Below are 12903 nucleotides of genomic sequence, written 5' to 3'. Positions count from 1 at the left end.
TCTTTTTTAAAAAAACAAAACGCTGGCAGTGCATCGCAACAGTCTTACTGCAAGCTGCACATGTGCCTCATTGGTCCACTGAAAGAAATAAAAGGAAATATAAAAGCTTTCACATTACGAGCATAATGCAAATTACGCTTTGATTGTCTCTTAATTTCATCAAAAGGTTGATGGTTTCTTTTCTTTACTTTTTTTTCTTTTGAATTAATATTATTAGTGGGGTCCGTGGGATTAGGCAGAGTCACTGATCTTTTGGGTTTAAGCCTTTTTTTTTTTTTTTTTTTTTTTTTTTTTTAATGTCAGTCGGGAGCTCAACGAGACTCCATCCGCACTTCATTAACCCTGAGCCCGGGACAATCCACGGTAAGAGCCGGGGGATTTACCACCAGCCTTTCACATGCAAAGAATAGAACAAAAAATCTCCGAGTCATCCAACAGGACACACGGGGGCTTTTGCTTATATAATCAGCTGTGCACTTTGCAAGTATACCCCCCCACCACCACCTTTTTTTCCCTCCCCCCCAAAAATGTCTCGTTGTTAACTGAATCGGTCACGGATCCTTGTGATGGGACTATAATGATCTTTTGGCAAGTTGGGAGGTGATTTTTTTCTCCTTCTCTTCACTTTCCTAGTCGTCAAAACCCGCCGGGCCGGCTAACTGTATTTTTAATGCAATTTTACGCATCATGAAAGCGCACGTTATCGGGCCGTCAGTCTGATATTTCACAGCATGGTCAGCCACTAAGTGGAGCCCCCAGATAACAGGTGCCTTGCGTGGAGGACAGCAGGGGGAGCTGGCTATCAAACCCATTATCGACTTTCAATTAAAACCTATTAAAGTCTTTTGTCTAATCGTTAACATCCTACATGCCAAGTCGTGTCCGTCAGCCTGAACTCCTTTAACCCCCAAAGCGCCATGGCCGAATAACTTGGGTCCACACAGACTTGGAGGATGAGAGTGGGGTTGGTGCATGGGTGGCTGATTGAAATTTGTAAGGATGAAGGGAGGGGTTGTGGTGGTAGTTGTGGTGGAGCCGCTGACCAGCTGTCCCCACGCTGATCCCCGGTCTGCAGTCAGCTCCAGCCCGGTCACCAGCTGTTGGAGCCGTTTGGCAGAGGAGCGCGCATCCAGCACCCTCAAGGAAAAAAGAAGGATGGAAACAATCAATTTCCAAATGGGGATCATTTAAGGCACTTAAACAATTGCGCACATGACATTAATATTTCATCTCCTGCATTGTTTATGGAAAACGAATTGGAGTCGCTGCTGTTAATTTAGAAAAGTGGGAATGAGAGAGAGAAAGCGAGAGGGAGGAAGGGAGGGAGGATGGCAGGAGACAGGGGCTCCATTTTGGACAGAATACCCTTCTGCTTTGTTGGCCCTCCTTTAAAGACATTAGCTGGAATTGATCTTTGATTGCACTTTTGAATGTGTGTGTGTGTGTGTGTATGTGTGTGCACTGTCCGCGTGCGCTTTTGTTCCTTTTGTTTAATTATCTGTAAAGCCCTTTGCTGTCAAAAAAGGAAACGAAACACCCGATGAGCGCAACTAATAATAATATTAAGTGGAAAAAACCGCACTAACATTTCCAGAGACGTCTGCTTTTTTTTTTTTAAAGATTAGAAAAAGTGACAACTGTCCACCTTTCCATTAATTAAAATCAACACCACCAAACCAAACAGAGGAGGGATAGACAGTTTTTTCCTATAACTTCTTCATGTAAAGTGATTTAAAGCAGCAGGATGCATCTCCCCAACTTTTGCTCAATAACACTGACATTCCTTAAAATGTCTTTTTAATAAATCCCACTGACGTTTCGCTAAACATCAAACAGGACTCTGCTCATACCTTCATACTGCTCATACAAAATTCTTCTTCTTCTATGATTATTTTAATTTGCTAATATCCAGATTTCTATTTTCGTTTTTTTAAAAATGCCAAATTAAAAAAAAATAGTCAAAATAATTTTTTTGCTGTTTAAATAAGCTGTATTTGTTTAAAGATACTTTTTGCTATGTAAGCGGGTAATACGTTTTTTTTTAAAAAACAAACAAACAAAAAAACGGCGCATGTGTACACAGCGCAATCCGAAATAAAGAGTACCCCCCCCCCCCCCCCCCCAAAAAAAAGAAGCTAATTCAGCACAACACGATCCCCCAAAAAATCAGAGCTTCATGGCTGCATCAGACTGCACCAAGTGTTGCTGCTGTTTTTGTCCACCTCGTGTAGCTTCTTCTGCGTGATGCCCCGCGTCCACGTGTTGATTCCACCTGAAAAGCCCTCCCGTCACACACTCAAGCAGCCACTTGATTAAATGAAAGACTTTTATTTCCACATTTATAAAAGTAATTCTCTTTTACATCAAATCCCCCCTTTTTTTCTGTCCAACTTTTGCTGTGAATTTCACCAGAAAAAAGAAAAAGAAGAAAAAAAGAACTTCACGAAATTGGGGAGATAATTTGGGGGAAAGCTAGAGGAACGAAATTTTTATTATTATTATTATTAATAATAATAATAATAATAATAATAATAATAATAATAATAATAATAATAATAATAATTAAAAAATATATAATTAAAAACGATCCAGGAGATATACGAGAACCACTCCACAAGTTTGATATCTGCAATATACATTTTTTTCACCAAAGGAGAGTATTAACAATTAAGGGTTATCACGGGTTTCATATGAAGTAACATAAGTAATCCACAATGTTCAAATACATCTATAGCAAATCAACAGGCGGTTACACCTGTATGCGGACCCGAGTCCAATCATTTATCGAAAAAAATACAAAATGAATAATCACTGAGGTGATTGCCTTCCCCTCTGCGGGGATCAAACAGCTTTTAAATAAATTACTTGACAACTTTACTCAGCTAAAAACTTCAACTAAGAACAAGAAAAAGACTTTTATAGATTTCTTTCTTTTCTTTCCATATCTCTCCTGTATATGTGCCTACACGTGGGTCCGGGCAGGTAGTCCATCCTTTCTCAGACAATATGTGTTTTTGTTTTTTTTTGTGTGTTTTTTTTTCTGTATAATTTCTGATGGCTAATCTAGCCGATTATGTTATACTGGATCACCGTGGTCTGAAAGAGACGCAGTAACAGATCAAACAAACGGGAAAAGTTTTCTTTTAAAATCAGTCTTTTTAGGTTAAAATGCAAAATATTCTTATTTACAGGTTCATGACGGCTTCACGTGTAAAGAAAAATCAATGACAACCTAGAAAATCAACGAAAATAGAAAGAAAATCCCTTCATTGTTCCGTTAGCTCTTCAAATAAGCTATTATTCAGATTACAGGGGTGGTTGTTCGTTTCCACCTTTTTAATAATAATAATAATAATAATAATAATAATAATAATAATAATAATAATAATAAAGGTCTAATTAGCATTGGAATGAAGGTCAAAGTGCCACCGACAAATGCAGTGTATCTGTTTTTTGAGAAAAACACTGAATACTGTAATTGGGTTCAAATAAATACATAACTTAGATGCTTTGATTCATATTGAAAAATAAATAAGTTATAAATAAAGTTCCTGCCCCCAAAGACACAAAGAACAAGAAAAAAAACTTCCATACAGGCAGCGGGGGTCTCAGTCACAAAGGTCCGTCCGTCTGGGTTCATCGTGGATCAGTTTTCACCATTTAAAGGCCGAACAGTTTGTTTTAGTCTTAGTTTTCTTCGGGGTTTGTTTTTTTAAAACTCTTTCTGTCTTTGTTTCGTTTATTCTAACGAGTCCCAAGCTGCCAGGATCGGCGAAGGAAAAACCAAAAAAAAAATAATAATAATAAAAATAAGGAAAAATAATATCTGCAGGGGCCCGCTCACCGCTGCTGAGCTGGCCGGGGAAGCACGCCGCTCATAGGAGGCAGGGGAGGCGGAGGAGGTGGCGGCTCGCTGGCCCCCTGCAGGCCGTGGAGCAGGATCCGAGGAACCAGGGGTCTCTGCAGGGCCGGCGGGGGCGCCGATGGGCCTCTGTACAGATAGAGGGCAGCTCCGGGGTCCAGGTTGGACACCAGGCTCTGCGGGTAGAAGTACGGGGACGGGAACATCCTCTGCAGGGCGGAGTAGTTTCCAGCTTCGGCCAGAAGCTCGAGTCCTACCGCCGTCTGCCTCTTCCACTTTGTCCTGGAAGAGATAAAAGATGTTTTTAGGTTTTAGCTTCTTCTTTTTTAAGTGTGGAGCATATGTATATCTGAATACGTGTCTCGTGTTTGACACACCAAAATATCTCCCATCTGTTTACCTGGAATCCAATTAACATTCAAGTGAGGTTTTTTTTCTTTCTAAAATCACTAAAATCTCCAACCTGCCACATGTATTCACACCCAGCGATGTCTGTTAGGTTGCCAGTGTGCACTCCATGCAGGTGAATAATTCATACTAAAGATAATTGAGTAGATATAGTAGTTTGTTTGAATTATTAATATGCACACATGCAATGATACATTATTCATAGTCCAAAGTGTTGTTTTTATATTTATTTATGTCATTTAGCTGCCTCAGAGACAGACTGCAGATAAATAAAGTTATCTGAACCCAAAAGTATTTTTATTTATTTTACATTTGTTTCCTGTGCAGCTTTGCTAATGTATTTGAAAAGCTGATATAGAAAATATATATTTTTGAGGTCAAGTGACACGTCTCCATTATGTGATGCCCTTTTAATTGTTTCTTAAGAGTATATAAAATACAAATATCCAGCACTAATCCACAGAAGTGCTGCCAGTCAGTAAGTGCTCCCGTAGATGTATACAAGTTAGAGCTGAAATTTTTATCTAATAAGAAGAAGAACAACAACAAAAAAAATAATAATAATAATAAAGCAATTTGTCCCTCTACTTCAAACGTGGATGCTGTTTTTATGATTTGGGATCAGATGTCAGATATATTTAGTTATTCTAACATTTTATGGACCACACAATAAATCAATTAATAGAAAACGGCAGGCTGATCACTAATCGAAGTTAATGGTTCGTTGTCATCCCGCATTCACTCAGATATGAGGTGAAATCTTGCCACCTTCAGTTGGAAAACATGGCGTCCCGGGTCATGAGTCGGCCGTGAGAAACGAGATTAACCCCCACCCCCCTCCCTTTTAGAAAACAGCAGCGTCTTTACCTCCGGTTCTGGTACCAGGTCTTGACCTGCGTGTCGGTGAGGTTGAGGGAGGCCGCCAGCTCCATGCGGTCCTGGACGCTCAGGTACTTCTGCCGCTCGAAACTGCGCTCCAGTTGGGCCAGCTGGTGGTCTGTGAAGGCTGTCCGGGCCTTCCTGGGCTTCTTCAGCCGGACCTGAGGGCTGTCTCTGCTGCTTGAGATCTCTCTGTCTCCCTCCTCTTTCACTGGTTGACAGAAACAGAGTGAAACCAGAGTTAAGGCCTCTCCCACGGCACACAGTAGAATTTTTTTGCGTGCAGCCTCCACAAGAAGAGGGGGCTAATAAATCTGTGCACGACTGTCCTACAGGGCAAACAACTATCAGTAAACACAAACAGAATAAATGGTTTGCCCTGTTACGTTGCGCTTACCTAATGTAGGATTTGAAGACGAAAACCACAAAAATACAGAAAAATTAATTTGACTTTAAGGATTTGTCAACATTTTTCTGTTTTTTGTGTGTAAAAGAAGCAAAAACTTATTTTGGAAAACTTTGATTGGAAATAAAATACATATCTATATCTATACAGATATATACATATATACATATATGTTTGTGTGTGTGTGTGTGTGTGTGTGTGTGTGTGTGTGTGTGTGTGTGTGTGTGTGTGTGTGTGTATTAAGCCGAACTTTTGACCAGAAGGCCTTGTTTTGTTTTTAAAGTTTCATTTTTAAATGAACACAACACAAAATCACTTTCTGCGGGCTCCAAAGTGCACCGTTTAATCTGCAGATATAAAAAAAATCAATTTTAAAAACATTTCTAATGTGAAAATATTTTATAATTTATTTTTTAACCAGCGATGAGTTGTATCTACGTTTTAGAAGAGCTGTCATTTTCGAGTGAAATCGCGCCACTGGAAACTGCGCCTATAGGCTTATGGAGCTGTTTGATTTGGCCTTAAATTGTTATGAAAAGCTATTCCAATATTCACCCTTCCAATTTGATATTTTCCTGTTAGCAGATCCACAGCCTTTGTTCTTTGTACACGTGGTGTCGTGTCAGGACGAGCATTGATATGTAGTCCTTATAGTTAATTCTCTGATAGTTAAAAAAAATATAAAATAAAATAGAAGAAGAAGAGAAAGAAGAAGAAAACAATAGAAGCGAGTAAGGCGAGAGATCTTGGTACTTGAATAGTTGAGTCGTCTCAAGAAGCACAATAATCCGCCTAATTGAGCCACAAGGGAAAGGACGAGCCTTTCAACCGCGACCGGAGAAACTTCACAGCACCGTGGACATGAGTGGAAATCAAGAGCTGGGCGGCCGGGCGCGGTTACAAATCTGATTAGCGCCGGGGACAAATTGCATCAAATCCCTGATATATTACAGAAGGCGGATTCGTGGAAATCAAAGTTACCGTGGCGGGAGCCGCGCGTGGGACCCGCGGCTTCTTCAATCAATCAGCGCGTCGCATCCACTCTGTGATGCACGTGAGCGCACGGGCGGAAAATGTTGAAGAAATCAGTGACTTTACGTTTAAATGAATAGCTTGCGAGAAAACATAATAATAATAATAATAATAATAATAATAATAATAATAATAATAATAATAATAATAATAATAGTTTGTAGGTGTATTAAGTGTGATTTTGTTTGTATTTCCTGTTGTAGCCCACAGCGGTGGAGTTCTTTCCAGGCACTGCTTCATTAAACTGTCAGTGGAGGTGGCACGTCTGTTATGGCTGACATGATTGGAAACAGAGAGGCCCTTGATGGCATTTATCTGGAGGCGACCCTGTCATCTCTACCATTCGTGCCTCACTGACATCAACAGATGCTTTACGGATATTCTGCTTAACGCAGAGCTTGAAGCGGACCCCGCGTGTTTGCGTGTACAGGCAGGCAGCCGTTTTTGTTTTGTCTTGTTTTTTATTTATAATAACTTGCTAAAAGGCTCTGGTCTGTCACCATCCAGAGGTAACCAATCGCGACTCATTTCCACGTCGATATTTTGCTTATCGTTGGTCATCGTTCCGGTGACCTGCTACTAATCACATAAGAGCAGTATGTTTGTATGATCACCTGTGTCTGCATATTTTATTAGAAAATAGATGCCTCGATTTTTGTTTTTATAGTAAAAAGATTGATTATCATGAAATAATTTAAGACGTTAAAAACGGAACTTTTATTTTATTTTTAATCACCAGTCAACACCCCAAAATATCCAAATTAGCCTTTATTTTGAAAAGCTGATCTGTTGTTGTTCCAACTTTATGCTCTATATTCTTCCACATTACACTAGCTTACACATTTTGTGCCAGACCTTTACATGACCCTTTTACTTTATTTATGACTATCGTATGCAAAATAAAAAGCGAAGAACAATAAATCAAACATAAACATCAATCAAGATAAATAACTGAATAAAGAAATAAGTAAAGGTTTTAAAGTGTTAAAATATAGATTTGAAAAACTCATTCAGTGGAATTTTTAACTACCAAAAGTTTGTTGTTGTTTTTTTTTTTATGTTGTCTTGTTTGTGTGTCTGTTTGTGTGTCTGTCTGTTTGTTTGTTTGTTTGTTTGTTTTGAGCCAAATATGTATTATGACGTACAGCAGGCTTGCCTCCATTCTCCTCTGTAGAGTAGGCAGTCAGTGTGGCACCCTTACCTTTATATTCACTGTCTGACGATGAGTTGCTGTGGATTTTCTCCATAAAGTCGTCCGCGATCTTCGAGGCCAGCCTCCCCGCCTCCTGAGTCGGCTGTCCATTGCTGGAGTAAGGAGCGCAGGCAGCCAGAGGCTTACAGTCCGCGAGAATATCTCTGATGAGAAACGACGAGGTCACGGTCCTCTGCTGCGACCCAGCAGATATCTGCGCGTGTTGCAGGTGCGGTGGTAGGCCGACGCCGTGACCTTGCCTCTGGGCTACCTCATCCACGCACTCCCTCCTCGGCGACGGAGGCGACGAACAGCCGCTCTCCACGTCTGATCTGGGGCTGAACTCCAGAGGGGAGCGGCACTCTCCCACCAGACTGTCCCCTTTGGACACCGGACTCCCAGGCCTGTGGGACAGCAGAGAGTCGATGCCAAAACTGGACCCATTGGCGGACGCCTCCATTGTCTTGATGAGACCTCCTCAAACTGACATTTGGTATTCAGGACAAGTTTTTATTTTAGGGCAGAAGGGGTTGTTTTAGTCTCAGCTGATCCAGAATAGAAGTGACCCCTTTCCGGCATCAACACAAATATTTTTGGATATGCTACAAATGAAGATAATTCACCCGCTACTTCCAGTCCCCCCGCCCCCAGCCGGCTTGTCGTTATTTTTAGGCCAGATATTTCCACGCTAAGATGAGTTACACGAATGGTCCATGATTCCAATGTTCGTCTTTCGGAAAAGTCTAAAAAAATAAAAGAGAAAGAGAGCGCGTGAGAGTCGAAGGAGTCTCTCTGAAATCAACCGTAGGAGTCACAATCGATTCGTTTGGCTTCCTTCGGGATCAACTCCTTCTGTTTTGAGTTCAGAAGCCTCTCCGGGTAGATGAAGCGATCATTGCTGACATCTCACCTGCAGTACCCGAAAATACCCAGAAATACGGAGGATTTGTGGAGCAGCAGCCGCAGCTCAACGGCGTCTTCGGGAAAAAGCTGTTCAGCACCATGGACAGGGACAGCGTCAACCCCGAGATGGGACCGGGGGACAGTTTTCAGGGCAGCTGGTCATGAGGCTTTGCGGAAGACAGAGGCAAACTGCTCGCATTCCTTCAAGGGGGTCGGGCAAACCTTTAATAAATAAACAAATCTTTTAAAAAAGAAACCCAGTAGAGTGTGAGAGAGAAGCGTCCGAGAGCTGCTGCAGGAAAAGAGAGCAGCAAAAGAGGAAGAAGCGGAGGACGCAGGACGATGAGATGCGCAACGCAAAAGCAAAAATAAAAAAAAGCTACGATAAACTGGGTTAAACAGTCACATCTGGCAAGTAAATTGACGAGATGTGGTTGGGGTGGGAGGGAATCCCAAAAAATTGAACTTGAGGAAAAGTCAGGAGCTAGGTTTTAAGAGCGCCTCGTCCACGTGAGTCCCCTGTGACAAGCCTTCATTGGTTGAGGGGAGCTGGAAGTGGACCTCCCCACACGCCCACTCTCTCTCGCTCCCCCCCCCCCCCCCCTCTCTCTCTCTCTGCCTCCCACCCTGACTCCCCCATCCTGGCTCATCCTCACTTTGATAAAAGAGACACTGAATTCATCAGGAGACTCAGATCCAACTGTTTACAGGCAATTTTCACACTGTTTGCTTTCATTACATCATTGATGAGGCTTATAATGGGGTTATTATGTGGGGCGGCTCGCTGTTTTTCTTCTCGACTCCTTTTCTTTGACTGGATTTGTTTCCCACCTCCACAGATTCCATTTATACAGTTTTCTTCCCTTCAACGATTTAGTTTTTTTTTACTCTCACTAATTTTACTTTTAGTTAGTTTTTTTTATTTGTAGGATTTTCAGGTTTAACCTCGATTACAACGATTGGTGGGTTTTGACATTGCACTATTAGTCTAGAGCAATGCCAACATTATTATTATTATTATTATTATTATTGTTATTATTATTATTATTAAGTTATTATTATAGTTATTAAAATTATTGTTTGCATTTTTATAAACACAGCCCTATTTATTTATTTATTCAATTCAATTCAAATCAATTGAAGTGGGCCTTTTTGTGTTTTTAAAATCTTATTTTATTTTATTTTTTTCATTTACCTTAAGTTGCAACTTTACAATCATCATATATATATATATATATATATATATATATATATATATATATATATATATATATATATATAAACATACTAAAAGTTGCTTTTCTTTTCTTGGTCTCGCGGGTGAACAGTCATCATTTAGAGCATAATAATGATCTCATTGTCGCTGGTAATTATGCACAATATTCCGAGCAGCGTGACGCCAAAACTTCAAGTCGCCTCAAGTGCCATTGTGCGCACTTTTCACCTTAACACGCGTGAAATGCCATTGTGTGCGCGCCTTGAGCTCCATCCTGCACAACAGTTTGCCCCGTGCGACGGCCTCGACAGCCCCTAATAATCTAACTAACCCCCCTCCCATCATCACCGACACCCCACACCCCCCCTCCCCCCTCATCTTCCACCCCATGTGACCACCAGATTGGAGGCGCGCGTCGGTCTCAGACACCGGCAGGTTAGTGAATCCGCTCCCCGCTCCCATGGGGTCCCATCACGGCTGCAAGCTGTCACATATGAGGCGGGGACAACACAGATATAAGGCAACACACCCACCCTGACTTAGCTGTTTCTTTCTCCTCTGCTTGTGCATGAAAGGAGCAGTGGTTTGGTGCTTTCTCGATTTTTTTTTTAACTTCCCCTCTTTATTCTTACCGTGCCATGCATCCACAGGCTCCAGCGATGTTGTTGTGAATTAATCATAAGGTGATTAAACCGACTTCTTCCTGCTTGGGATCATCATGTGGCCTTTAAAACTTAAAGAAGCTTTAATTATTCCTGTTTGTTTCTTTAAAAAACCCCAAAGTCCTCTTATGTTTAATTTAATTTGAGTTGCTCATTATTGTGTTTTTATTTTTTGACCCATAATGTCGGGAAAAACACAATAATTACATTTAAAATTAATATTTAGAAATGGAACCAAAGCTCCTTTAAAAAAAACAACAATAAATTTGTAGGTAATCAATGAATCAACAATTTAATTAATTAGTTAAAATAATAATGATAATAATAAAAACTGGGGGTAAAAAAATCAGTCCATATGTGTAAAAAATAATATGTATGTATATGTATGTATATATGTATGTATGAGTATATATATATATATATATATATATATATATATATATATATATATATATATATATATATATATAACCCGTTTGTAATTCTTAATTGTTTTAAATGTGACTTTAAAAATAATCATTAAAAAAATTACAAGTTTGCCAAAATTTTATGTTTGAGTGTCTTAATTCATTTAGATCAGTATAAAACTGGAAAAACACTGGAAACAGAAGATATTTTATGTCTCTTTTTTCCCCTCATTAAATCATTTTTGGATCAAACAAACCACTAATATCGACTACATGAGCATCTTGGTTTTAAAATTAAATGTGTTTTTGAGTTTAAATTTAACATTTTAGGCTGTTGGTTAAGTTTCTAAATCCTGGAGTATGTGTTTTTTGGCAGAAGACAGTGGAGATAGACTGTAACTGTAAGTGTGTGTGTGCTTGTGTGTGTAGTGTAGTGAAATGATTTGGCTCATGCTTCTGCTGGTTTTGAGCAAGTGTCCCTGTGGTCAAGTAGAGGTTTTTTTTTCCCTTCAGGAAGTGGTCAGAACTTGAGGGCCAGTGCAACTGTTAACCTGGTGTTGATACACAAACACACACACACACACACACTTTCCCTTTTTCACGATCTTTTTCTGACACACGCGCGCGCATACACGCACACACACACACACACACACGCACACACGCACACACACATACACTGACTTTGTAGGAGGATGTTATTGATCCATGTTAAAGGAAGGAAACGGGGATGTTTTCAGGAAATGGACACTGAATGGTCAGTTGCTGCCTGTCTCCGCAGCACTCACCTGGTTTAATAATACTTTATAATTGACCCACATTAAACAGCCTTCCACTTAGAAAACAAAATTGGCACCCTTGGGCTATTTTTTGAAGTGTAGACTGTTTTTTCTCTGGCTGGAATGACAGCTGTACAGTTCAATTTAATTCAGATTATTCAAGGCCAGGATGTAAATATTTTATGCTGATCAGTCTTTTGTGCAGAAGCTTCAGTGGGTTTACATAGAGCCTGAGACATGATAAACTGACACCAAGTGCAGTTTCATCATAATAGTCCATACTGACTTGTCAGTGTTAATAATCTATCTGCAGATATGTGCTTTATTTTAACCCCCCACCCCCATTGTGCATTACTGGATTCCTGTCCATAAGCTTTACTACTAATAATGCCTGCTGGGCCTTCTCAGCTTTCCATGCTTTTGCAAGGAGGAGGAAAAAGAGGAAACATTGTGCTACATTTTATTTACTCGCTCAATTGAGCAGACGTGTTAAATATGTATCTAGATATGTTTTGTAAAAACGTGTGTCGCCTTTGAATAAACTTTGGCATCTCTATCGTTTCGGAACATCGAGTAAAGCGCGTCTTTCGAGGAGGATGTATGTAAAAAGATGACTCCTTTAAACAAACAAACAGTGTTTAAAAAAAGAGGGGAGGAGGGAAAAAAGGAAACAAAAAAAAGCTTGCTCCGGTGCTGGTGCTGCACCTCGGACCAGTCAGGGATGCAAATGATGCACCTTAACGGCATCAGGTACTGGAGTTGACAGAAAATAATGAGAACCCGCTGAATCTTTTATAAGGTTAACACTCACATTTCCCAGTCAGCTGTCACACAAGAAAGAATTTAGCACATGCATGCGGGCAAAATAAACCTTCATCGTCTCATTAATGCTGACAGGGCCCTGGACCGGCAGCTCCCAGCGCCTGCACCGCCACCACCTTCGTTTTGTGTCTGTAATTTGCAGCGGAGACAGACCCCCTTCTCCTGGAGAGAAAGAGAAAGGTAGGAGGAGGGAGATATTACGAAGGAGAGTGAGAGGGAAAGAGGGGAATGGTAGGGGATCGAGTGCAGAAGAAAAGAGGGAGGGAAGGTGGGCCGGGGGGGGGGGGGGGGGGGGGTGAGAGGAAAGATGGCTAGCGCGCCAGGAGTCTGATTCT

The 12903-nt window shown here is 40.6% G+C and overlaps 1 protein-coding gene across 2 annotated transcripts; it reads right to left on the bottom strand.

Annotated features, from left to right (window-relative positions):
• Nucleotides 1–265: 265 nt before the first annotated feature.
• On the bottom strand, nt 266–9278 carry barhl1b (BarH-like homeobox 1b). Of its 2 annotated transcripts, XM_080304447.1 has the most exons (5): nt 8690–9278; nt 7789–8522; nt 5138–5360; nt 3845–4144; nt 266–1137 (listed from the first exon to the last, which is right to left on the bottom strand). In XM_080304447.1, exons 2-5 carry the CDS (start codon nt 8237–8239, stop codon nt 822–824), a joined length of 1290 nt encoding a protein of 429 aa, XP_080160573.1. In that variant the 5' UTR covers nt 8240–8522; nt 8690–9278; the 3' UTR covers nt 266–821. The 2 variants fall into 2 exon arrangements, with proteins under 2 accessions (XP_080160573.1, XP_026030131.1); XM_026174346.2 differs by having other exon boundaries at nt 7789–9278.
• Nucleotides 9279–12903: the final 3625 nt, after the last annotated feature.

Source organism: Astatotilapia calliptera, chromosome 7 (assembly GCF_964374335.1).
Source record: "Astatotilapia calliptera chromosome 7, fAstCal68.1, whole genome shotgun sequence".
NCBI lineage: Eukaryota > Metazoa > Chordata > Actinopteri > Cichliformes > Cichlidae > Astatotilapia > Astatotilapia calliptera.
The sequence above is the reverse complement of the archived record's forward strand: the minus strand, read 5'-3'. Positions and strand labels throughout refer to the sequence as shown.